Genomic DNA, 27,587 nt, shown 5'->3' on the forward strand with positions numbered 1-27,587 from the left:
CCTGCTGACGATGTCGGGGAATCAACTGGACAGCAGTTTGCGTAGGGCAGTACTCACCCCGTTCAGGTCGTCACCGCTGGTGTCGAGGCAGGCGGTGGGGTCCACCAGGTCGCACTGGCGCTGCAGGGTCTTCTCGACGGTGGCCATGACGGGTGTGCCCGGGTTGCCCACCACCTGCGGCGAGTCGGCCGCCTGCGCGCACTCGCACTTGCCCTTGGCCGGCGCGGCCGTGGCGGCGGGGGTGGCGGGGGCGGCGGACGTCCCCAGAGCCGCCAGCAGCAGCGGCAGCAGCAACGTCACGGCGCTGTGGGCAGGAGACCGACACCAGTTTTCACTACCGATTACGTACACTGCTGGCGAACAGACCCCATGGCTACGATTATGTACATTAACTTTTACCGTTTCTTAGGTGCAACAGAAGAATAGAAACCTGAGGTACACAATTGTGAATGTTCAACTTTTTCATCATGCGGAAGTGCTGCCAACTTTTGTGCCTCACTAAGAAAATACCAACAAGTCAGTGCAGCAGTGCACAGCATCTCGTGAGCACCAGAACACGCGGATGTGGTTGGTTCACTATACTCCACTGTATAAGTGAATACTGTTATTGTCATTTTGCATGATAATTATTGAATGATCATTTTACTGTTTATTACAACAAAGAATATTTCATAATTATTGATTTTAGTGCATAAATTAAGCCAACTGTACGACGTATCTTGTGAAAATGGATACATATTTTTGTATAAATCTTGCATCTGAAATCATTAAAAAATCATCTAAGAGCATTACCGTACCAAGAAAAGTTTTCCGTCCTCTAGAAAAAATTCAGGTCTGAAAGGGTTAAGTTTCTGATAGAAGGCGCTGACGAGGAGTCTGTCTTAGCTCGAGAAAAAAGTAGCGCAGTCGGTGTGTGTGTGCTAGTACCACTGTCGATGGCGGAAGTAATCGGCTATAGGGAGATACGGCAGCGCACTACGAGTCTCGTAGCAGGACAGCTACGAGGTGACAAGCGAGTGATTCTGCATATGGAAGGCTAGTTGATCTACTTGAATGCAACTCCATCGAGTGTGGATAGGAATGACTCAAAAGTGTACTTTCCTCCAACCTTTGAACTGACTTATTCATCCAGTTATATCAAGACTTGCAGTTTAATACGGATACTGAACAACGTTGCAGCTTGGCATTTTCCACATTAATGAACATTGTTGCCAGAGCTGAAAGAATGGAAAAGAGATGGACAAATATCTTAGAACTGACGAAGGAACAAACTGGAGACCTTTGGATCTGTAGGATCTGCCGTTTCACCATTGCGTAATAGCCCAATAGTCCAAAAACAGTCGAATATCGGGAATAGGTCTTGTACTCGGAAAATTTTTGTACTGTGGAAGCAAGGTGTCACGAACCACACACAAGAAATTCCAGCTGGTGAGGGATGAGTGTAGGGGTAGAGGTGCGTTTGAAGGTCACTTTGTCACTGTTGTACGTTTTTCTTGAATAACTCAAAATCATAAGGGACTGCAAAAACGTAAATTAACTACATTAAAATTCCCGCAAAAAGATCCTCTTCATTTTTATCTGTGGGATCAGTAGTTTGCACGTAGTGAGCGAGAGAATATGAAAATCCCACGCTTGGTTTTTGAAGGCCAGACAAAGAATTGCGGTTTGCATAATACGACATCAGTAGGGCCAGCTGAATACAAAATGATACCGACAAACGCCGAAGGGCTGTAGAGGGTGTCTTGAGGAAGAAATTGAGGAGAGGAAACATCATCCAACGACGGTACGGTGCGTTGCAATTACAGGCCCTGGCGCCTGCAGCTAGGCCACCCACTCAGCGTAAAACGTGACTGCACACTAACGGACGGCAGGCGGAACGTCTCGCAGTAGACATGTGCTGTTTGTTATTTGCGACTGATTGCCACGATCGCCAGTGGAGAAGATGAAGCCAGCTGCTGCGTAAACAGGTCTTGTCAACTACGAATGCGATGCTCTGCTGCCTCGGTGGATGACAGCTTCATACACGTGTTTACGGCCGCAGTTTATTTTTCTCCTGAAACCCTCTAAATACTCCAATGGTTTTCAGTATACGGGGTGTAACAGTAAGATAACGACAGCGCCGAAATTACAGGGACTGATATCTACCTATACGGCATCTGTCGCCGTCTGTTCTGCTGGAGTCATCAGTAATCAGTTGTGTTCGGTGAATAACGGCAGTGTTTTCGGTAATTCGGCAATTTAATTTAATTTAAAGTAAAGGAAACATAAATGCAAAAAAGAGGAGGAAACATAAGAATATTTACTGTGGTAGACAACTGAAAATAAGTTTCAAGGAATGAACGTAGCTACCATTTGTTCTATTATTACAAGAAATTGAATAAAATTAGAGAAGGTGATCAAAATGCCTGCGTCCAGCATTGTAGTATGCTTGACACCTGTGTACCGTTGATTGAGGCCCTCGTTCACGGAACCAGGGGATGGTGCGACCATCTTCACACGATGACTGTATCCTTGCAACTAAGTCATCGTTTGGCTCCACTGTATACGAAATTCTTCAGGTGGCTCCACAAGGAAAAGCACAACACTCTCAATGGTATTTAGATTTGTGATGCGGTGGCGCTTTTCAGCTGTCAAATAATTGTGAAACTTCATTTTAAATGACCATCAACTGTTTATTTTTATGATGGATGCAACCGGTTTTGATCAGCAGTCCATTATCAAGCCGAGGCAAATCGTATCCAGCTTATCACTACAATATTTGAAGTGAAAAACTTCGATGTAGCTGGAAAATATAGCTTCTGTTACAATAAATAACCTCCAAAAGACACATATATGTAGGAGTAGCACACAACACCTTCATGCATTTCAATTATGCGATTTGCAACGTATGATCGTCTTGCGTGCGTATCCTGTATAGTGGCGCCAACAAACTATTTTCACATTCGGAGGACAAAGCTGATGATTGAAATTTCGTTAGAAGGTCCCGCCGTAACGAGAAACGTTTTTGTTTTAGTGATGTCCACCAAAAATCCCGTATTATGTCCGTGACGCTCTCCCCCGTATTTCTAGATCGTAAAAAACGTGCTGCCTTTCTTTGGATTTTCTCGATTTATTCCGTTAATCCTATTTGGTAAGGATTCCATACTGCGCAGCTGCGCTACAAAAGGGGACGAAAAATGTTGAAATGTGTGTGAAATCTTATGGGACTTAACTGCTAAGGTCATCAGTTCCTAAGTTTACACACTACTTCACCTAAATTATCCTAAGGACAAACACACACACCCATGCCCGAGGGAGGACTCGAACCTCCGCCGGGGACCAGCCGCACAGTCCATGACTGCAGTGCCTCAGACCGCTCGGCTAAACCCGCGCGGCACAAAAGGGGGGGGGCGGACAATGTAGAGTAGGCAGTTTCTTTAGTAGAACTGTTGCATCTTCTAAGTGTTCTGCCAATAAAACGCAGTCTTTAGTTCGCTTTCTCCATAATATTTTCTATGTGTTCTTTCCAATTTAAGTTGTTCGTAAACAACTCTCGTTCACGTTTAGTGTTTATGGAGAGGCCGTTAATCAGCGCTCAGTATGTGCAGAATGTTGTAGACCTGTTCTTGCAACAGGAGGAACATGTGTTGTTCCAACAGGATAACGCTCGTCCACACTGCTTGTGAAACTCAGCGTGCTGTGCAAGACGTGCAGCAGCTTCCCTGGCAAGTGACTCGTGCGACTCGTCAATAAACAACAACTACAGAACTATGTGAACAGGTGGATTAGCCGTGGAATATAGTATCCCAAGACAGGACTCGCCATCTGTACGATCGTACGATCGACTGGATGACAGGGTCAGAGCGTGCATTGCCGCCCATGGGGGCTACAATACGTGCTAATATGGATGTTTCAGCATGGGTCGATACGTGATACCTCAGAACCGCCTCTTCTATTGATCTGTACATATAATCGTTTCGGCCGGCCAGAGTGGCCGAGCGGTTCTAGGCGCTACAGTCATGAGCCGCGCAATCGCTACGGTCGCAGGTTCGAATCCTGCCTCGGGCATGGATGTGTGTGATGTCATTAGGTTAGTTAGGTTTAAGTAGTTCTAAGTTCTAGGGGACTGATGACCTCAGAAGTTACGTCCCATAGTGCTCAGAGCCATTTTTTTGTAATCGTTTCGCGTACTCCAAATGCACTGTTGCAAATCTTGAGTGAACTGGTAACCTGTAAAAGGGTGTCCTAATTTTTTCCTGCAGTGTATATTCCAAAACGCCGCCCATAAAAACAAGATCTTTTCGAGGCTCGTACCTCGGATTCTATTGGTGATACAAAAATAGGGTCACGTGTTTTGGATAGTCCTTATGCTAGGGACTATTTGTATGCTCAACATAAGGATTGTGTTAGTTAAGTATCCTACAGAACAGAGTCAATATTTGAGTATTATAGACTTCGTCCGGCTTAGGCAAATGGAGCAAATCAGTTGGTTCTTTTTGCGTTAGATGTGATATACGGTGCTCCATGTGAGTCTTATGCAGGCACCATTTAGTTCATGGACGGTTCCAGAGAAAACCCGAAAAACTTGCTTTTTGGATACAAGACCTTGCCGCGGATTCCAAGAGGCTAAGCACAGCAAATGGCTGTCATTTCTACGATACAGCCCTAAGATCACGATCTCTAGCAGTTTTGAAAATTTTCTAGATATCTTTATTCGTTTCCGAGATGCAGAAGTTCAAAACTACACTTCTCGCGCACATAAAATACACATGTAAAAATTCGGTGTGAGTCGAAAACGTAGTTACACAAAATGATGTAGCGCAAAGAAATATGTCGTAAAGTGTCTCTGTTATCAACAGATGGGTTCTGGGAACCCAATGTTGTTGTAATTTAAACACATGGAAAATTTTTATGCATTTAGATTCCGGTCTGAGACGTAAAATTAGTTTTGCTTTGTTTGAATTTCACATAAACAAACTATGACAATTGTGCTGATCCGTAAAGTTCTTTTCATACGAGTGACATGCCCCTCTGTAACAGGTAAAAGAAGGGAACCTGCAGAACAACGCTTCTATAGGAGCAAAAAAAAAAAAGGCTAATACGCTCCTGGTTAATTTTAAAGATTCTGACCGAAAAGTTGGGAACCACCTGCCACATTCTACCTTCCTCAATTACTTTGAAAAATTTCTCAAGAATTTTGGCTCAGGAACATATTCATGCTTTTTATGCTGAGAGATTAGGAGGCAGTGGCCGTGGGAGAGAGATGGAAAAATAACGAATACTGGAAGATAGTGGACAGTGGTTTTGGTATAGAAAGAGCGAAGGAGACAATGGCAGTATGAGAGAAAGAGAGGCACACAGTGGCAGCGTAATATAGCTGACAGTTTCAGAACAGTGCCAGGAAAAGTGAAAGAGACACTGCCAGTGGAAGAGGAATGAAGAAAAGTAGAAAGCGGAAGTGGGCCAGAGCCGGTGATAATGAGAGACTATGACACTGACATCGAGGAAGAGAGAGATAATTACAGTGAGAAGAGACAGCAACAATGGGAAGGAATGAAAGAGATAGTAACAGTAAGAGAGAGCAAGAGGGAGACAATGACAGAGAAGAGAACGAGGGAGACTGTCGCTGTGAGACATGGGACAGTGACAGCTAGAGAGAAACAAAGAGTTAGTGACAATGAGTTGGACTGAATGAGAATGGGCAAGTGGGAGTGGGTAGATACGAGTGATTTCAGGGGATGAACTACTGGGTGTCAGTGAGTTACAGTGAGAAGTGAATTGCATGTTAAAAAGAGCATAAATATGTTCGCAGGCCAAAATTTTTGGGGACATTTTTAAAGGTGCTGAGGAAGGTAGAATGAGGTAGCTGGTATCCCACTTTTCAGTCAGAGTCCTTTAGTAAACAGTAATATATTCGCCTTTTTCGTGCTCCGATATGAGCATTTTTCCGCTTGCGAACTCTTTGTTACACTACGTCTCGATATCTTTCAACTCAAAGAGCGCTTCTTACTAGTGTGATAACCATAACTGCAACTTTGTGGTACTTTCATATGGAAAGTAACTTTCCCTCCTTTGATGAGTGTCAGTTAGTAAAAATAATAATTCAGCATTCCGTTTCCTAATAAATATGGTGCAAAAACAGGGCTAATATGTGTTAAAGTTTCGGTCCTAGCTTTAAACGTAAACAAATAGCGTCACACGAAAGTTAAGTAACAAACCGTGTTGATGGTGCCGACATGCGAAAGCAAAGAGAGCTTCACTCCAAGTTTAAACGCAGCCAAAACCTCTCAGACAAACAAAAGCTAAACGATGTCTAAGTTAGCGTAAGGAGGACTATGCGTGAAGCGTTCAGTGAATTCGAAAGTAAAATTCTATGTACCGACTTGACAGAAAATCCTAGTAAGTTCTGGTCTTACGTTAAATCAGTAAGTGGCTCGAAACAGCATATCCAGTGTGGCGTCACCGCCAGACACCACACTTGCTAGGTGGTAGCCTTTAAATCGGCCGCGGTCCATTAGTATACGCCGGACCCGCGTGTCGCCACTGTCAGTGATAGCAGACCGAGCGCCACCACACGGCAGGTCTAGAGAGACGTACTGGCACTCGCCCCAGTTGTACAGCCGACTTTGCAAGGAACGGTTCACTGACAACGACGCTCTCATTTGCCGAGACGATAGTTAGCATAGCCTTCAGCTACATTTGCTACGACCTAGCAAGGCGCCGTATTCAATTGATATTGAGATTCTATTAATGTATCATCAAGAGCGATGTTCTACAAATGTGGATTAAAGTTAAGTATTCCAGAAGCTACGTACTTTTCTTTATAGCATTCAATACGTATCCTGTTTCAGACCTCACGCCAGCCTGCGTGAGTTTAAGCGCGTGCCTTTCGGCTTCCTCTCATTGTGTGTAGGCTATCTTGTCTAGACGCAACATCCAGCACTCCGGGATGATGATGGCATTGAAACAGAGGATGACACGCGTAAAGCTGAAATACTAAGCACCTTTTTCCAAAGCTGTTTTACAGAGGAAGACCGCACAGCAGTTCCTTCTCTAAATCCTCGCACAAACGAAAAAATGGCTGACATCGAAATAAGTGTCCAAGGAATAGAAAAGAAACTGGAATCACTCAACAGAGGAAAGTCCACTGAACCTGACGGGATACCAATTCGATTCTACACAGAGTACGCGAAAGAACTTGCCTCCCTTCAAACAAGCGTGAACCGCAAGTCTCTAGAGGAACGGAAGGTTCCAAATGATTGGAAAAGAGCACAGGTAGTCCCAGTCTTCAAGAAGGGTCGTCGAGCAGATGCGCAAAACTATAGACCTATATCTCTGACGTCGATCTGTTGTAGAATTTTAGAACATGTTTTTTGCTCGAGTATCATGTCGTTTTTGGAAACCCAGAATCTACTATGTAGGAATCAACATGGATTCCGGAAACAGCGATCGTGTGAGACCCAACTCGCTTTATTTGTTCATGAGACCCAGAAAATATTAGATACAGGCTCCCAGGTAGATGCTATTTTTCTTGACTTCCGGAAGGCGTTCGATACAGTTCCGCTCTGTCGCCTGATAAACAAAATAAGAGCCTACGGAATATCAGACCAGCTGTGTGGCTGGATTGAAGAGTTTTTAGCAAACAGAACACAGCATGTTGTTATTAATGGAGAGACGTCTACAGACGTTAAAGTAACCTCTGGCGTGCCACAGGGGAGTGTTATGGGACCATTGCTTTTCACAATACATATAAATGACCTAGTAGATTGTGCCGGAAGTTCCATGCGGCTTTTCGCGAATGATGCTGTAGTATACAGCATTAGAAAATTGTAGCGAAATGCAGGAAGATCTGCAGCGGATAGGCACTTGGTGCAGGGAGTGGTAACTGACCCTTAACATAGACAAATGTAATGTATTGCGAATACATAGAAAGAAGGATCCTTTATTGTATGATTATATGATAGCGGAACAAACACTGGTAGCAGTTACTGCTGGGAGTATGCGTGCGGAACGATTTGAAGTGAAATGATCATATAAAATTAATTGTTGGTAAGGCGGGTACCAGGTTGACATTCATTGGGAGAGTCCTTAGAAAATGTAGCCCATCAACAAAGGAGGTGGCTTACAAAACACTCGTTCGACCTATACTTGAGTATTGCTCATCAGTGTGGGATCCGTACCAGATCGGGTTGACGGAGGAGATAGAGAAGATCCAAAGAAGAGCGGCGCGTTTCGTCACAGGGTTATTTGGTAAGGGTGATAACGTTACGGAGATGTTTAACAAACTCAAGTGGCAGACTCTGCAAGAGAGGCGCTCTGCATCGCGGTGTAGCTTGCTCGCCAGGTTTCGAGAGGGTGCGTTTCTGGATGAGGTATCGAATATATTGCTTCCCCCTACTTATACCTCCCGAGGAGATCACGAATATAAAATGAGAGAGATCAGAGCGCGCACGGAGGCTTTCAGACAGTCGTTCTTCCCGCGAACCATACGCGACTGGAACAGGAAAGGGTGGTAATGACAGTGGCACGTTAAGTGCCCTGCGCCACACACCGTTGGGTGGCTTGCGGAGTATAAATGTAGATGTAGATGTAGCATACTCACTCCATAGGTGTTGCTACTCTATGGTCTGGTCATCGGAAAACGCCGCCGCCTGTTCTCTCCTTCCCGCCGGAATAATAGCGTCGGATTCTTGTCGAGCGTCGCAGCACGACTGCGCGCTAGCTTTCGGAGTTACGAGGGTCGCCTGCCTTGAATTAATAACAGCCTTGTGCGAAAGAGATAAGATACTCTCTCATTTGCGCTGACAGTTTTCGTGGTAAGGAACTCCTAGCGAGCGGGGTTAACTACTCGACGTAGCGATAACATTCACTATCAGTTATGTACTGTACGGAAAATTTCCATAAGCTAACACGAAGTGTGTTACAACCATTTAAAAATAATTTCGATACATGTTTTTACTTGGCCTAACACCTGTACGATTTTCCAGTTCATGGCATGTCCTGTAACAGTCTATTTTTGAGCTGAAAGTCATCTAAGCATTATTGCTCTGACTATTATGTACAAACTGAATTGCGCTTACAGGTGATCGTAATAACAATTTTGTGGGTCTCAACGGTCCGGTGCAAGTATTTCTGTTGAAGGTCACTTCGGTGACTTGCGTGTCCCTAACCTTCCCATAGTTGTCCAACGGTGGAAAGGGGACCTACAGTTTAAGGAAGATCCTTCATGTCGTTGAGAGGTGGACTCCTCATATCGTTGGGGGGTGAAGGCTATATTAAGGCGCTGCAGTCATGGACTGTGCGGCTGGTCCCGGCGGAGGTTCGAGTCCTCCCTCGGGGATGGGTGTGTGTGTTTCTCCTTAAGATAATTTAGGTTAAGTAGTGTGTAAGCTTAGGGACTGATGACCTTAGCAGTTAAGTCCCATAGGATTTCAAACACATTTGAACATTTTTTGAAGACTATATCAAGACGAAGACTGAGAAATCTGTTGTCCGACGAAGAGTGGAACCCGCAACTTCACATCATTTTTAGGCACAAGCTTTTCTGCTACACTACCATGCTCGACATGTATATACGTACTTCATCTATTGGTTTTGGTGAGAGAGCTTGCGGGCATCAAAATATTTGACGTATATGGCTGTGTCATATGAATGCATTGACTTGCATTATTTACACCGCCAAGGGACCATAGACGTTAGTATTTGACATAAATTTTGACTTGATTCCTATACCTATTCCTGAGAAGAAAGGGGTCTTAACAGTCGGACGGACAGACAGACAAACATACGAACATGAAACTTCCTGGCAGATTAAAACTGTGTGCCGGACCGAGGCTCGAACTCGGGACTTTTGCCTTTCGCGGGAAAGTGCTCTACCATCTGAACTCCCCTAGCACGACTCACGACGCGTCCTGACAGCTTCACTTCCGCCAGTTCCTCGTCTTCTACCTTCCAAACTTCACAGAAGCTCTCCAGCGAATCTTGCAGAACTAGCACTCCTGGAAGAAAGGATATTGCAGAGACATGGCTTATCCACAGTCTGGTGGATGTTTCCAAAATGAAATTTTCTCTCTACAGCATAGTGGAAGCTGACATGAAACTTCCTGGCAGATTAAAACTGTGTGCCGGACCAGAATCGAACTCGGGACCTTTGACTCTCGCGGACAAGTGTTCTAGCGGCACACAGTTTTAATCTGCTAGGAAGTTTCATAGCAGCTCTTACTCCGCCACAAGGTGAAAATTTCATCCTGGAAACATCCCCAGGCTGTGGCTAAGCCATGTCTCCGCAATTTCCTTTCTTCCAGGAGTGCTGGATCTGTAAGGTTCGCAGGAGAGCTTGTGCGAAGTTTGGAAGGTAGGAGACCGGATACTGGAGGTAGTGGAGCTGTCAGGATGGTCCTGAGTCGTGCTTGGGTAGCTCAGATGGTAGAGCACTTGCCCGCGAAAGGCAAAGGTTTCGAGTTCGAGTCTCGGTCAGGCTCACAGTTTTAATCTGCCTGGAAGTTTCATATCAGCGCACACTCCGCGGCAGAGTGAAAATTTCGTTCTGCAGACATACGAACAACAAGGTGATCCTACAAAAGTTCCGTTTTTGCTTCTGTCTAACTGAAACTAAATTTGGTTCTGTTCCCTGATCGTAAGGGACACAGTCTTAACCGTGTTCAATTAAAATGTCAGGACACTGCACAAAAAGTATCACTCTAATGCCGTATAACGCTGCCTCTAATCCTGATATTTCGGCGAGCTTGAGAGCCAATTAATTTATCCAGTTTTGCCACATCCTGCTGAAGCCACTCATTCGTCATTAGTTCCCATAGAACCATCAGATTACGGGGTTGCTGAGAGCTGCATTTCACTGACTATTCCAAATTGTCCGAGACTTATGTGAGATTAAGGCCAACTGATTTGAGGTGCAAAAGGCTGCCCGAGCATTCATGAGACCAGGAGCGTACGCGTGCAGCCGCGAGAACACAGAGTTTGTCACCTCGGAATAGGGAAATGTCGGCAGAATGCTCGCCACGAAAATGTGGAAGGAATGGCAGCACTTGGTCACCGAGAATGTTGAAAGAAACTTGCTGGTTCACTTTCGCCGGGAGTGGCTTCAAGCGATGGTACAAAAATTCTCGAAAAACACCACAGATCCCCATGCAGCCACAACGACACCTCCCATAGACTGCGGATTTATCTCCTTACTGGACTGCCGGTGTACTCGACGTTCTGAGTCATTTGAAAAGAGGCACTATCGCCACACATCGTGCCAAACCACACTCCTGCAGTCATGTGATGTCCAGTCTCTGTGTTGTTCGGCTCATGAGAACGAGCAGCTTTCTGCGCCACTGCCTGTGGTGCGGTACCCGACTCCAAACGTTCAGTGCATCCAGATACCTTCGCAATGTTTTCTCAAAAATTGGTTGAGACGAACCTTCACTCACAAACAAAAAATGGTTCAAATGGCTCTAAGCACTATGGGACTTAACATCTGAGGTCATCGGTCCCCTAGACTTAGAACTATTTAAACCTAACTAACCTAAGGACATCACACACATCCATGTCCGAGGCAGGATTCGAACCTGCGACCGACCGTAACAGCCGCGCTGTTCCGGACTGCAGCGCCTAAAACCGCTCGACCACAGCGGCCGGCCACTCAAAAACAGCGGACTTCCTGTCGCGTTTGGAAACCGATTGTCATTGACAAACATGACACTCGTCTGAGGCTCCTGCCGGTTACGTTACTTTTACGCTGCATTACATGGCGGCGTACGGTACATAATTCCTTGGGGAGATATTGGACAGTCCGCACCGATACACTAACCAACAGGGCTTCATTCCTGTTGTGGTTATCGGCACATCGAAACACAGTGGATACTTTATACAATTCTGTCACGCCTCCACGTCGATCCAACTTAAATGCACTTATTCGGTACAACCTTCTGGGATGCACACACCACTTCACTGCCATGAATTACGTAAGGTATGAAGGGAAAGATGATCACCTGGTGCCATTTCTACGCCATCAACAGCGCTCCAAAACGACCAATATACTGACTTAAGAGCTTAACAGTGGCTTGCGTGACAAACATAAGGACGAAGGTAACTGCTGTGTAACGCGTCATTATGAAATAATATAGCTTAATGAACCTGAGGCCATACATATAGCTACAGTATAGTACAGAAGGTAACTGAAACAAATAAGGAATGAGACGAACACTTTTATTCAAAGATAACAGTTATACTGAAGTCTCCGCGATTAATGATGGTCCTCTGGACGTTACATAATGCCATACCTGGTTCTTAATAGATTGTGAGATCAGCACGGACAGCAGTGCACACTCTGCAACGTGCTCCCATGTGATCCACAACGTCGGTAAGGAGTTGTTGTGGTAGAGCTACACATTCCTCCACCAGCGCCGTTGACAGCTGCTGAATGTGGACGTGCTGCAGTAACTGGGATTCAAGTCGGGCGAACGGACAGGCCAGTCCATTCGCGGAATATCCTCTTGTTGCAAGAGCTCCTACATCTGCACTGTTCGATATGTTCCCGCACTGGTATCCATAAAAATGAGGTCAGGAGGAATGCATCCCTGACGCATATCGGAAAGGACTACAGAGTCACAGTGAAATTGGCCAGTGAGTGTAACGTGTTCAAAGATTTGGAGGTCAGTCCGCCCATGCAACATACTGCCCGCCATCCATGTGGAGCACGTGTTGGTCTCACCGTGGACTTCTCGACTGAGCCAGACACAACTAATTTCAGCAAAGTGAACGGGCCTGAAGATGTCGTTGCCGCAACGTCGAAACTAGTAGCGAAGTAAATAAAAAATCTTAAGTACAGCTGGAAGAATTTCATTTTTAATAAAAATCATACCAGCTGTGTCCCACCTTCATCCAGTTTAAATATGGATGTACGAAGATCATCCAGATATTGTCTCCCTGCCATATTGTAATGAAAAACACAATCACAGTGCATCACAACTGCTCCCTGATTAGCACACAGTGTCTTTTGCCGTTCGCTCAACTGCCTCGTGCTGCGGAGCCATCCTCATCTAGCGTTATAGTCACGCCACGCGGCGGCCATCTTCCTGTGCACGATTGGGAGGCCTCTGTCAACGTGCTCTCGCCCTTTAATTCATTTCCAATGGGTAGTTAATATGTTATATTAATTTATCTAGCCCGTCCTTAAGTTTGGCAGACAAGTGCATATTTTCGACCGCCAGTACTGGTTTCGGTTGCTAAGGTTATTTTCAGGTGGTTAGCCAAAGAATACTGAAAAAAAAACAAGGTAGAGGAATGGAATTACACGAAAAAGAAGCTAAGTACAAACATCGTCGAAACGAGAATTGTAAAATATATTGTACAGCAACCTGTCAGAATTTAAGAAACCAAGCATGGGTATTAACTTATGAGGGTTTCGTCGTGGGAGTACAGTGATAGACTGATGAGAAATGTGAAGACGCGAATGCCTAAAGGGGGAGACCCCACTCCCCCATTTGCCTAGAGGAGGAGAACCCCCTCCCCCTTTAGACATTTGCATCTTCACATTTATCATCAGTCTATCAGTGTACTCCCACGGCTATAGGGAGAGACTGTAAATCGTTAGTTTGTAAACCTGTTAAAATCAATATGTTATTGTATTTTGTTTTATTTTTAAAACATATTTCTTATGTCCTTACTATTATCTGTTTCCCACTGGCCAACTCCCCTACCCTATAGGGCCCTCCTTGTAACCCACCCCTTCCTTATTTAAGCATTGACTGTTGACATGTCTCATCAGTGCCTCTGTGGACTCCCAGGATGGTGTTACTTTCTTAAATTGTGGATCAGATAGTATAAAACATTATTTATTTTAGTATGAAGGATAAATTTTAGGGAAAAAACCAAGAGGCAGGTCAAGAGCAATGTATTTTAATAACATCAAAGTAGATATGGGGATAAAATCGTATGAAGAATTGAAGAGGATGACAACGGAGAGAGGGACGTGGCTAAATTGACAAGGCATAGCGTTTAGTTTATGATGATATGATGATGATTTTTGCTAATTTCTCTTTTAGAGAACTTTTTTCCACTGTTCCTTGGTTTTCAATTTTGCTCAGATAACCACTGGAAAATGATCTTAGTGGCTGAAGCTAGTCATGGTATTCGAAAATAAAAGTGCAGCTGGTGCTGTTATTAGATTTCAAATAATTACTATAATTGTAGAACCTGCAACATTATATCCCACATCTTGCAAAAAAAAAAGATATTTTTTCAGCTAGACATTTAGCACAAGAGTTAAAATATGGATGCAGTAATCACGAGGAGCCTCGATCACATATCTATCTGCGTCTCCTCACCTGCTTTCCAGGATCTTTTATGACTAATGGAACTGTTTCTGATTACTTAAAAAGTATCTGTTAGGAAAAGAACGGTCAGGTAGATAGCAGCGACTCCAGATGTTGGTGAATATCTTACCCATTGTGCAGCCACGAAATGTCGTAACCTGAAGGAACGTTCAAGTACTGTAGATTGCGAAAATGAAGGGTATTGCCAGTAGGATGAGCAGAGATTTAACTTTTCCTTGTCTTATGTCAGCTTCTTGTTCAGTGCCGAGGTATAGTAATAACTTTTCAAAGAAGATGACTCGTAAAAGCGTGTTTCGTTTTGTTTAGTCGCGGTTGAGCAAGGCATGTCAATAAGACACGAACAGTACAATGGAACAACAGGAGCTTTCTCCTGGTCAAGCAGGAACGGAAACAGTCGATTAGTTCTGTCATTTTGGAAGTGCATGAACCGCAGAGGACACTAGTTACAAAACTGTGAGCAATATTACCTATGTCAAGGGGTTAGAGGCGGGAACAAAAAAGTGCTGTAGGGTACGACACATGAGTACCTAGACTTTATTTACCCAGTATTTGAAAATGAGAGCCCTTAATGACTTGCAACAAACTTTACTTTTCTCGCTGACAACCCGCACAAATTGTTTAAAGCCAAAAGTTTATTGCTTACTACATTTTCGCTGTTCATGCAATAAAACTGTCGCGTCAGGATTGATATTTTAATTTATTACTTCTTTACTACTTACTGCATCGGTGACACTGTTTTCAAACAGTTTTCACTTATACCACTGAACGTACCTGCAAAATTATACCACTGTGTGAGTAGTTCAGGAGATATGAGAACATAAACAATGAGTTGCATGAATACCTGCCGCATCATGTATTACGTTTTAATTTATTCCTTACTTACTACTAACTCTATTCGCTATACATTCCACAGACTGTATCCACATATGCCGTTCAATGAAGCAACAAAATTATGTCACTGTATGGCACATAGCTCAGGAGATATAACATCATAAACAATGAGGTTCTTGTAAACGGAACTGCAGGTGAAATATGTGTATAAGTATGCTGGAAGTATGTTAAATATGTGTGAAATACGTGTGACGTGTGCAAACATGGGCAAAGCCACTTGTAAAAAGCTCCTCCTAAATCCCTGGATCGATTTCAGCCAAACCTGGTAGACATACTACTTACTATCTGCAAATACTGTGGGGAGGGGGGACGCTGTACTTTTTTTACCATCATTCGAACGCTCTGGAAAAGACGCGTATAGTGATGTATCGCATGTTGCTATTTTGATTCAAACTTTGCTTAAAAGAGGGCGGATGAGTATTTACCTACGTAGCGTAGGCCGTGCATGCTGCATAGAGCACGGCAACTCGGCCCGCGGATCGCGCGAGGCGTGTTTAGTCTGCAGCCGCTTCCGACCGCCTCGACCTTCAATCGCACAATATTTCCCAGCGTCTTTTAAGCGAAGTTCGAAACACAATAGCAACATGCGTTACATCACGATACGCGTCTTTTCCAGAGCGTTCGAATGATGGTAGAAAAGTATAGCGTTCCATTTAAAAAAACATGTACTTGCCTCATTATCTCGGTCAATATAAACGTTGTGATTATTGTGCATGTACCAAAGTATGTGCCCCATAGTCGGCTATGATTCGCCGAACACCGCTTGTCGATACGTGCATTCGCCAACGGAACAATGGGGGTGTTACGTCTTACGCGACTCACCCTGTATATATAGGAAACGCAACATGTTTCAATGTTTCATTGTTTATTTTGATTGGACAAGAATCAGGCTAGATACCCGTAGTCAGAGTGTTATAATTGCTGTGCCCTGACAGAACATCTGTGGATTTTTGCGGAAATTTCACTTTAATTTTTAATTGATTTTCAGCGTGTCCTTTTTGTTTTATAAATGAGTCATGCTAAGACATCCGTAACACAAGAATGAAGGGAAAATAAAGAATAAAACAAGTAATGTATTTCATTCATCAGCAGCAATATTGAGCTCATTAGCATGAAACAGGTTATGTTGATACGTAATGCGAAACCAAGTCTCACTGTGTAGTTGTGGAATATGCTGATCCCGGTTTTACCCTGCTGCGGGCGCTGGACTGAAACAGTCCCTTGTCACACTACTGCAAACATGATCGGCCGTTGCTTACCACGAGATGCACGAGAGCGACTGGTTCTTCAGCAGGCCGGGGCACGTGGTAGGGTGGCAAGCGATCGGATACACTCTATGGAGGGCGGGAGCAGTACAATTCCCCGTCCCGACATCCAAATTCGTGTTTTCCAAGAGATCCCTAAATAGGTCAAGGCAACCGCGAGACGGATCCTTGGAAACACAGACGACTGATTTACTTCAGTATCTTCCCCAGTGCGAGCGTATTTTCTCTGTGATTTATTTACTATCAAACTGAATCTATTAGAAACACATTCTTTTGACGTAATGCTCACTTAAGGCCTCTTGGTGCCTGTAATATTCATTTCCGACAATCGGTTATCTGTATCAGACCAATGTAGGGTAATATCAACAGCGGCAGAAGAGGGTGTGACAGACGTAGGATTCGTTATGTATAGGAAAGTAAGGCAGAGAGTGACTTACGGTGAACAGTTCACTAAGATCGGTATCTTCAGAAGCGGCAGCAAACCAACGCCAACAGCAATATTTCAGGTATACACGGCGATGCCACGTGAAGAGGTGAAGAGGTAGAGTAAGTGTATGATTACGGTGAACGAATAATTCATTATTTAAAGGGAGATGAAAATCTAGTAATCATGGGTAACTGGAGCGCTGTGGTAGGGGAAGGAACAGAAGATAAAGTTACGGGAGGATATGGGCTCGGCAGTATAACGTTGGTTCAAATGGCTCTGAGCACTATGGGACTTAACATTTGGGGTCATCAGTCCCCTAGAACTTCGAACTACTTAAACCTAACTAACCCAAGGACATCACACACGTCCATGCCCGAGGCAGGATTCGAACCTGCGACCGTAGCAGTCTCGCGGTTCCGGACTGAAGCGCCTAGAACCGCACGGCCACCGCGGCCGGCTGGCAGTATAAGGGACACTCAATTGAGAACAAGCCAGATGTAAAAAAGTGAGTAAACTGTTTATTATTTCAAAAGTAATAGCCATAGCTGTTAATCCATGTATCCCATTGTGAGAGTAGACGGCGAATGCCTTCATGGAAAACAGTCTGCGGTTGCCTACGGAACCGTGATTGTATACATGACTGCACCTCTTTGCCTGAAGCGAATCGAAGGCCACGAATGTCATTCCTCAGGGCTCCAAAAATATGGCAACGGCTTGAGTAGAGATCGGGACTGTATGGAAGAACTGTAAGGGCGCCCCAGCAAAACTTCTGCGCAGTAATCGAAATACCGTTGGCAACATGTGGGATTGACCACGACCCGCGACAAGAGTTCACGCACTATCAGCGCTCAGTGGCGCATAAGACAAATAATAGAACGATTTGCTCCGCAGGTTTAGGCGGAAGCGATTTGAAACTCTATCTTGTCAAAGTTCAATATTATCAGAAACGTGTCTGTGTTAGAAATAAAGGACTCTAACTTCAATACAGTAATCAGTCACGAATGTGGCATAAAAAGTTGATTCATATTTAACCATCAGCGGCTTCAGATTTTTAAAAATGAATCATCAGATGGCTCAAATTTTTTATGGTGAGGCTTTGCTTTGTGCTTGTTACTTAAAGGTACTCTAAGACAAAGAAAACACCCGTTTGAAATTCATTATAAATATGAGAAAGACTTGCAACTTTAGGAATCTACAGGAAGTGGTCTTAAAAATGATAAATACATAATTTGGAGAAAGCTTAAGTGGTTTATGTTCCTGAGACGCATTCATCGAAAAGTACAATAAAAATGTTTACTGGTAGTGATTAAATGTGAATAAACTTTTTATACCATACTTCCGGCTGGCTGCTGTATTACGAGGGTTCTTCGGAAAGTAAGGTCCGAAAGGTCGCCAAATGGAGACGATAGTGAAAATCGGATGAAGCCTGAACAGATGTGTTGGGCAGTGTCTGCAGTATGCTTGTCGATTACGTCACATTGCTCTTTTCATATATGAGCACACAGCAATCAAACAAAGATGCCTAGAAAATAGTGTTGCCCGCCAAGTGTGGGTGCCCACTGCGAGGTTTCTCCCGATTTCATTCAATACCACATAACGTACGTGTTATGACAATTTTCGGCCACACACTCCAAGGATAATGAGGACACCTCTGCAGCGTTTTCGATGGGAAATGAGTGATTCCCGGATTTGATTCCCACCTTTGTTCATCTCTGCTCACGAGAATCGCTGGGTATGAAGACTAAATTTTGGCACAGACGAACTTCAGACGAGCGTGGAGAAGTAACGGAAAGCACAGGAGGCTGCCTTCTATGACATGGTATTGGAAATCCGGTGCAAAGCTACGACAAATGTCTAAGTCGGAGCGGCGACTATGTAGAAAAGTGACTGGAAGGAGTAGCAACAAATTTTTGAATTTCACTGTGACAAGTCTTCATAAACGTATTTGACACAATAATTATATTCTTATCATTGTTTTAAAATGTAAATCTTAATGATTTCTTTAGTGTTAAATCACTAGAGAAGTATAACGTGCAGTTTCTATCAAAATACATAACTTATGTTAATTGCGTCTGCTGCGTAATGTTGGCAATTCGCTATGTAAAGTCAGAGGGCTCTAGTTGTGGGAGGTATCCCGAATAGAGGAATGAGAAACTTTACGTAGGAGCACTTACTCAGCTATTGAAGTGTCGGCCGCCAATGTGAAAGGGCCGCTCTCCAAAGTGCTCGTACGGAAGTGGCAGGTAATTTTACGTGGACGTCTAACACGAGTGGGTCCATTGACGGTCTGCTTTTTACAGCCTATTTCAGCAGCATACCGTAAGACAATAGTAGGTTGAGTCTGAAAGCGCTACTTGTTGCAAAGCATAAAGAAAATGCTAGCATTCGCAGCCTAGCGCTTTCAAGCCGCAAAATGTGTGTCCTGTTGTGCAATAGTTTCCTTTGTGTTGTATTGTGATTTGTAATGTGCCGACTATGAACAAGTTCACTATGGAATAAGCATGTTGGGTGTGACTTTGAAGACTCTGTCATAAAATCATCATATGGTAACATATATTTTGTTGTTCTAATGAGCCCATTAACTTGCAATGACTGTTCCCCAGTAATCTCAGTGATAGAAACTATGACCTAAGGAAATTTGCTCATTTATTCAAAGTATGATTTTAAGCACACGCAAATTCACAAATAAAATGCTTGTGGACAATGATGTGGTGTACAGGTAACGATTTGCATTCGTGACAGAAAGGAAAGCTAGATTCACTGTTTGTAGTCTTAAACAGTGAAATCAGTGATGTATTTTTTCTCGTTTTAATGCGTTATAACCAGTGACAAAGTTAGCTGCTCTAAATACGAATTTCATAATTTTATGCACTTTTTTTCACAGGTTAGGGAAGTATGTCACGGAAGACACCATCCTTTCGCACATATACAATTTCAGTTGAAACTACAAGTTAACTGTTACAAGTAGCAATTTATTTTATTTCATCTACTCATTTAAGCCTTCATCATCAGGTGGAGTTATCTGAATTAATAAGGAACGAATGTGTTGTGTGTATGGTTTTTTGATAAATTGTGGCCCTATTCAGTAAGAAGCGACAAAAACAGTACACTATTTCATACATGGCTCAAAGTTTTGTGGAGGCCTCCAACTGCAGACGTGAACCGAAATATAAATGTCTGTTTTGTCTACTAAAACAGTGTTTTGTTTCTGTCTTTTGCTACTAAAGAGTACCACTCGTTACCCCTTAGCCGCTCACACGACACACAAATGTCATATTAATTCACATAAATTTACCTGATGACGGAGGTTCAAACACCTGAAACGCGCAATGAAAGTAAACTGTGATTGATTTTAATAACAGTCACGGTACAGCCTAACATAAAATAATAATTACTTGTAGATACTAAAACAGAAACCAATATAATCATTTTACGATACTACACTGAACTGAATTATTACGTATATGATGCGTATTTTGCATTGCCTCATGTTTAATATGTTGTGTGTGCGCGTGGAAGTAAAATGTGAGTATTGTTTTTCAGTACTTTCTGGCTTCCGCCTCCCCTCGAATTTCGTGTATGTGTTGTCAAGTGAGGTGTACGATTCCTAGTGCGTTTCGACGTTAGCGTCAGACTTTTCCTATGAAATAATAGTTAATTTGGTATACGGAATGGATAAACTCGGTGACCGTAAGGGATGTGTGAGCAGCCGCATTAATATAAAGTGCACCTCCCCCTGGCGACAGCGCGGACGTGTGTTCTGGCATGCAGGGGATCATGTAGAGTCGAATGGCATCCTCAAGTAGATTGTCCCAAGCATTTTGCGATTTTTGTTGCAGTTCGGCAATGGTTTAGTCGGGCTTTGGGGACTTGTTCCGCTGCATGGTGTCCCCTACGCGGTCAGTTTGCGGGGGGCCTAATGGCCTTCCTCGAGGGGGTGCCACTGCATGGCGTCGCATACGCGTTTCGTTGACGAAGGGCCTACTGCTCTCCTTTTCCAGAGTAGTTGTTTACTTTACTTTGTTTACAGAAACACCGAATCTGACTGCGAGTTGCAATTGATGCCGCCTCCTCCTCCTCCTCCCCCCCCCCCCCCCCGCCCCTCTCTTTCACACACCTCAAAGCCTGTGATGGGTGGACTCGCATTCGGGAGGATGACGGTTCAATCCCGTCTTCAGCCATCCTGCTTTAGGTTTTCCGTGATTTCCCTAAATCGTTTCAGGCAAATGCCGGGATGGTTCCTTTGAAAGGGCACGGCCGATTTCCTTCCCCATCCTTCCCTAACCCGAGCTTGCGCTCCGTCTCTAATGACCTCGTTGTCGACGGGACGTTAAACAACACTAACCTAACCTAACCTGTGATGGGACCTGTGTGTTGTGGCCAACAGGCAGCTCACCAAGTATACGCCATACATGCTTACGTCCATCATTCGCATAGATTCAGAAACTACTCTCATCACTGAAGACAAGAGGGCGTAATTCCACTCTCCAGAGTAGTCATGCTTGGCGATGTGTTAATAGCAGCCTAGCCAAAGGCACACGTGATGTTAATTCTGCTGTAAGCAGTCGGTTTCCCGTCGTCCCTGATAACAGAGCAGTTCCAACATGGCCTGGATTTCGTCGCTGGTCTATGTTCGGTCAGCCACCGCTGCTCGCAGAAAGCGTCCGTCTGTGCTACGCAACCTTCCAGAACCTGGTCTGAAGGCGTGGGAATATTGCACATATCACTACTGAAACTACCTAGACACTGCCGGAACACTGTGCAGAACACGTGAGGCAATCCGTCGATACGTCGATCCAGCTTCCCACAGGCTCATAATGCAACCCCATTCAAAGGGCTAAAGCTGTGCAACAGGAGTGCGTCCTCGCGGGGGGCATTGTTGTACCCTCGAACAAATTTTGCAAACACCGTTCACCTCTAAAATCAGCAAAGCTACTGTCGGCGGAGTCTAAGCAAAGGGTGCACAGTCAGTCATCCTGAGCGTCGTTTGACAAATGAACCAGTAACACTAGAATCTGTCAGTATGCACATACGAGCATACGGTTATGCCGCTGAAATCAGTACTTGTCGCGGTTTTTTCCGGAAGTGTATGTTGCATTTTGAAGGGTCTCTTGAATAACGCCTCTGCTCTCCCGTGTGCTGTGATTATATGCAGGTACCATGAAGATGAACGCTCTGTTATAAGATATGTAGAAAACTGCTGAGTATTGCAGTCATTTTTTATATGTTACGTGAGGCAATACGACCGGTGTGCTGAACCATCACTTCTGAAAGCAGAGATACGCACAGTGCAACTCTTATTTCGTGTAACTGCTGCGTCCCTTCTTTGGAAATGAAGCGTCGGTTAGAAAGTTAGTAGTCTCAGAAATGTAACCACGATTATAAGCGGAAAGTAAATGTGATATTCTGTGCAGCTGGCTTACACTGGAAAGTAAACTGCTGGCAACATGTGAAGTCTAGTACTGCGAGCAGGAGAGAAGTAACGCAGTCACGTTCCCTTGATTGTCTAGCTTTCTCTATTGCGCTGTAGTAAACAGCACGCGTAGTTCTCAACGTCGGAAGTGGGTACATGTTAAAGGAGCACCGACAAAACTGCAAGTTATGTAGCAGCGATAGCAAAAGTTGAAAGGGAAATCAGAATTTGTGCCCTCAGAAAAAGATAAAACTGCACTAAGTGCGTCATGAGGCTAGGGAGACGGAAGAGACGTGTAGAGAATTTCTTAAGAGAGAAATAGCCTTTTAGAAGGGCTCTAGAGGGTCTTTTTCTTGCTCCATTATATTTCTCGATATAGGTCATCAGTTTACCTGCAACTACCGCAGATAGCTCAAGCTTCAGAAGGAGGATAAATGCGTTATAAACACGCGAATTCATTCTTAACGAGGTTTAACTACTGTAGTACTATGGTAATGGTATTTACTCACTTGTCCTGAAAATCGGATACCTCTCCGAGAGAAATGTACTTTCTGATGATGCTATCACGTCGAAACCTATTCAGCCTGTATTAGATACTATTCGCTAGAATAGAAAATTTCAAAAACAGTTTGTCGAGTTTTATGTCCTCCATAGCATCTGGCGACGACATTTTCGGGAAACTAATTAATCTACTAAATCGTCTTTCGAGTATACGTTCGCTGCCCGACAAAAAAAGTGGAGCACCGAGAAGACGTGTTCGGATGTCGACGTAACTTTGTACACGTACGCACCATTTGGGGATTGGAATAGCAAATCTCTGTGAAGAGTACAATGGTCACCAGAGTGCGTTAGTGTTATTCCCGTTTAGCGCTCTTGCCAGGCCTGGCAGGGTATACGCGGGGTGCGAGCAGCGTCCGATGTTGAGCAATCACTGTGAATAACACAGAGACACCGTCTACTCGCCTGACACATCGTCATCACCAACTGGCAGACTTTAAACGGCTCCTCATTGCGGGTCTCTATTTGACGGGCTGGTCGATTACAAACCTCATTATCTGGCGCTCAGTGCCTCGCCTTGCTAGTGCTGTGTAGAGGGCTCATGAGTTAACACTGGCTTAGTCCGGCGGAACCAGTGGCTGGAGCAGCTCGTTGTAGCAAGCCACGTGGACGTAGTAAAAGACTGACCAAGGCAATAAAATTAGTGATAAAGTCAAGTTGTATGAGGAGTTTCTAGGGCAGGCTCTTATCTTCAGGTAAACTATACAAGAATCTTTAAATAGGCTAATACTTTTTCAACGTAAAAAGTAATCAGTAAAATCGTCTGACAAAACAGCCGCCGACTTACTTCATATAAAGTCCTTTTCGTAGCTTGCTGACACCTTTGGAAAACGCTGAATGAAAAATGAGACGGGGGTTTGTCAAATTGTTTCACTGTTTTCTTTTTACGTTATTACAGTACTAACATATTGTAGGATTATTGTATATTTTATTAAAGATGAGATCCTGCTCCAGAACACATCTTGAGACTTGCGATTTTATCACAAATTTTATGTGATTAAAACAAATTTTAAGTTTTCATTAATATTTGACATCCACGACCTCAACCTACCTAAAATGCAAAGTTCTATATAGTGTACTATTCTTTGACATTTTAACGCTTTTTTCGTTTTCGTTCTCTGTCATGTAGACGTCACATTCTGGTTATTTCACGCTAAATGATGTCGATTGTAGTTGTATTTTACAGGAAACTATTATCTCCTTCATACGAAATTTGTTAACGAGAATTAATAATATTACAGCGAAGCTTGTTAGGATTCGGCCACGAAATCTACCGAAGACCTTGTCCCTCCCCATAGCTTCATTTATGCCCAGTACATCCGACCGGCTTTAAAATCTTCGACAAGGCTGTCGTACACGCCTTAGGGACAGCGCTCTAGAATAAATGATACACGCGCATAAAGTAGCTTAGCAACAGCCTAGGTAGTTGTTACCGAAATGTACCTTTCTCTCTACAGTGAAATGTGCGTTGTTTTGAAACTTCCTGTCAGATTAAAATTGTGTCCTTGTCCGGCGCACAGTTTCGATCTGTCAAGAAATTTCAAACTGTGTTGTTATTTCAAAATCTTAAACACGGCCGTCACTTCAGCAACTGTTTGAGAGTAAATTTTAATATGTCGGAAAAAATCAGCGAGCCAGTTTCTGGAACCCTTGACCTAGGTTTGTGTGTGAGTGTGTGTGAAATTTTAGGGGACTTAACTGTTAAGGTCATCACACTACTTAACCTAAATTACCCAAAGGACAGCCGGCCGAAGTGGCCGTGCGGTTAAAGGCGCTGCAGTCTGGAACCGCAAGACCGCTACGGTCGCAGGTTCGAATCCTGCCTCAGGCATGGATGTTTGTGATGTCCTTAGGTTAGTTAGGTTTAACTAGTTCTAAGTTCTAGGGGACTAATGACCTCAGCAGTAGAGTCCCATAGTGCTCAGAGCCATTTGAACCATTTTTGAACCCAAAGGACAAACACACACACCCATGCCCGAGGGAGGACTCGAACCTCCGCCGGGACCAGCCGCACAGTCCATGACTGCAGCGCCTGAGACGCCTCGGCTAATCCCTTGCGACTGACCTAGCTTTCGACAATTTTAAAATTGTCTTCTTGACGAGGTGAAATGAACCTTGTTACATCACATGCTAATTAAGTACATTGAATAAAGCCAGATGACTCTTGTCATATGAGACATCCATCTTAAGAGCACAAACAATCGCAACCTATGACTTAGGGTTGCAGCACTACAGTACTACAGGTGTGCATATTGAATACCAAGCATAGTGGCCCATTGCCATTGACTTTTGCTAATTGTGATGGTACTCTAATCAGATGCAATTTTTGTGTTCTATTGTATTCAAGTCAACTGTTACGTCGGCAAGATCGTTATATTAATGGGCCATTACACTACGCATTTGCTCATCTGTAATATTACAGTGCTGCAGTCCTCCGTCATGGCTTGTGATTATTTTGGTTCTTAAGATGGATGTGTCTTAAGACAAGGTCCATTTGGCTTCATTCAATGTACTTGATCAGTATGTGATGTAACGAAGTCCATTACACCTTCAGAAGAAGAGAATTTTAAAATTGTCGAAACCTAGGTCAAGGGTTCCATCGACCTCTATTTTCAATTGTCTGGCTGATTTTTTCAACTCTTCAAGGTTTGTCATTGTTTTCGTACGTATGGACAGTTTCAAATTCACGTATGACCCCCTCCCGTATTCCTGTAGTATCCGCGAACCTCTCCAAGATTTGTTATTGTTTTCGTACGTATGGACAGTTTCAAATGCACGTGTGAACCCGCTGGTGTTTTACCCACAAACCGTTACCGAGGTGTAAAGCTTCCGTGAAGTTTGGTAAGTAGCAGGGAGGTGCTAGTGAAAGAGAAGGTGAAGTTGTGAGGGCGGGTCGTTAATCGTTCCTGGATAGCTAACACGGCAAGAGAATTGCTTGCTAATGTGGAGGTTAAGGTTTGTAATTCCGGTCTGCCACACAGTTTTAATCTGCCAGCGCACACTCCGCTACACAGTGGGAGTTTAACTCTGGAACTAATCCATCCTGTTCGCCCCGTACAGGTCTTAGCGCGACCTCCACTTGTTTGCCTATCCAATTACGGCGACTCTCTTACAGAGGTAGAACTGGCTCTTCCATGTAACCGCAGACACGCAGCCGAGCGGCAGACAAGGTTGATTAGCGACAGAAAGAGCGAGGACGCCGGCTGTAACGGCGGGGCGCTGCGGGACGGCTCGCCTGCTTCTTGCAAGTGTCACCCGGAACACTATACTCTGCGCCTCATACTAAAGTACGCTCTGAAGGCTCAAAACTTTATGGTCGGCTGTGTCTGCACCGTGGACGAGCCTGGCGGAATAAAATATGTCCGAGAAATATTCATGGACTCGCCAATGAATCAATCATACAGAGATCATCACCACCATCATCATCATCATCATTTAAAACTGATTATGCCTTTCAGCGTTCAGTCTGGAGCATAGCCCCCTTATAAAATTCCTCCATGATCCCCTATTCAGTGCTAACATTGGTGCCTCTTCTGATGTTAAACCTATTACTTCAAAATCATTCTTAACCGAATCCAGGTACCTTCTCCTTGGTCTGCCCCGACTCCTCCTACCCTCTACTGCTGAACCCATGAGTCTCTTGGGTAACCTTGCTTCTCACATGCGTGTAACATGACCCCACCATCTAAACCTGTTCGCTCTGACTGACACATCTATAGAGTTCATTCCCAGTTTTTCTCTGATTTCCTCATTGTGGACACCCTCCTGCCATTGTTCCCATCTACTAGTACCTGCAATCATCCCAGCTACCTTCATATCCGTAACCTCAACCTTGTTGATAAAGTAACCTGAATCCACCCAGCTTTCGCTCCCATACAGCAAAGTTGGTCGAAAGATTGAACGGTGCACAGATAACTTAGTCTTGGTACTGACTTCCTTCTTCCAGAAGAGAGTGGATCGTAGCTGAGCGCTCACTGCATTAGCTTTGCTACACCTTACTTCCAGTTCTTTCACTATGTTGCCATCGTGTGAGAATATGCATCCTAAGTACTCGGAACCGTCCACCTGTTCTAACTTTGTTCATCCTATTTGGCACTCAATCCGTTTATATTTCTTTCCCACTGACATTACTTTCGTTTTGGAGATGCTAATCTTCATACCATAGTCCTTACATTTCTGATCTAGCTCTGAAATATTACTTTGCAAACTTTCAATCGAATCTGCCATCACAACTAAGTCATCCGCATATGGAAGACTGCTTATTTTGTGTCCACATATCTTAATCTCACCCAGCCAGTCTATTGTTTTCAACATATGATCCATAAATAATATGAACATCTGTGGAGACAGGTTGCAGCCTTGTCTTACCCCTGAAAGTGCTCTGAACCATGAATCATACAGAGAGTGTAAATAAATATTTACAGGAAAATTTCTTGCTGTCGAGGGCTGGAGAATGGGCAGACATGCCGGTGGAGAAGAGGTTTTCTCCACGATGACAGAAGAAGAAATGTGGGCTGACGTTGAAAAACTTAGTGGAAATGCGAGAGGAAAAATGTTACGGTTGGGGCGCATTACACGGCTGCAGCTTGGCGGTACTTTTTTATCTGACACACATGTCGACGAAGTGGCGAAGAAACTGAAAGACAGTATCAGAACGGAAACGATGGACGAGTGGGAGTACATAGCAAACCAAAATGGGAAAGTGGAAGGCGACG

The 27,587-nt window shown here is 44.0% G+C and overlaps 1 protein-coding gene across 3 annotated transcripts in view; it reads right to left on the reverse strand.

The window, feature by feature from the left end:
* LOC124544799 (glucose dehydrogenase [FAD, quinone]-like) overlaps positions 1-27,587 on the reverse strand; it is a 208,875-nt gene that overhangs the window by 41,373 nt on the left and 139,915 nt on the right. For 2 of the 3 annotated variants that reach the window (XM_047123482.1, XM_047123480.1), the window contains exon 2: positions 58-304. In XM_047123482.1, the coding sequence (XP_046979438.1) occupies positions 58-304 (247 nt within the window). Of the gene's footprint in view, positions 1-57; positions 305-8,581; positions 8,709-27,587 lie in introns of those variants that run through there. The other variant, XM_047123481.1, reaches the window with a different exon arrangement.

The sequence above is a fragment of the Schistocerca americana genome, chromosome 8, assembly GCF_021461395.2.
Source record: "Schistocerca americana isolate TAMUIC-IGC-003095 chromosome 8, iqSchAmer2.1, whole genome shotgun sequence".
NCBI classification, from domain to species: Eukaryota; Metazoa; Arthropoda; class Insecta; order Orthoptera; family Acrididae; genus Schistocerca; species Schistocerca americana.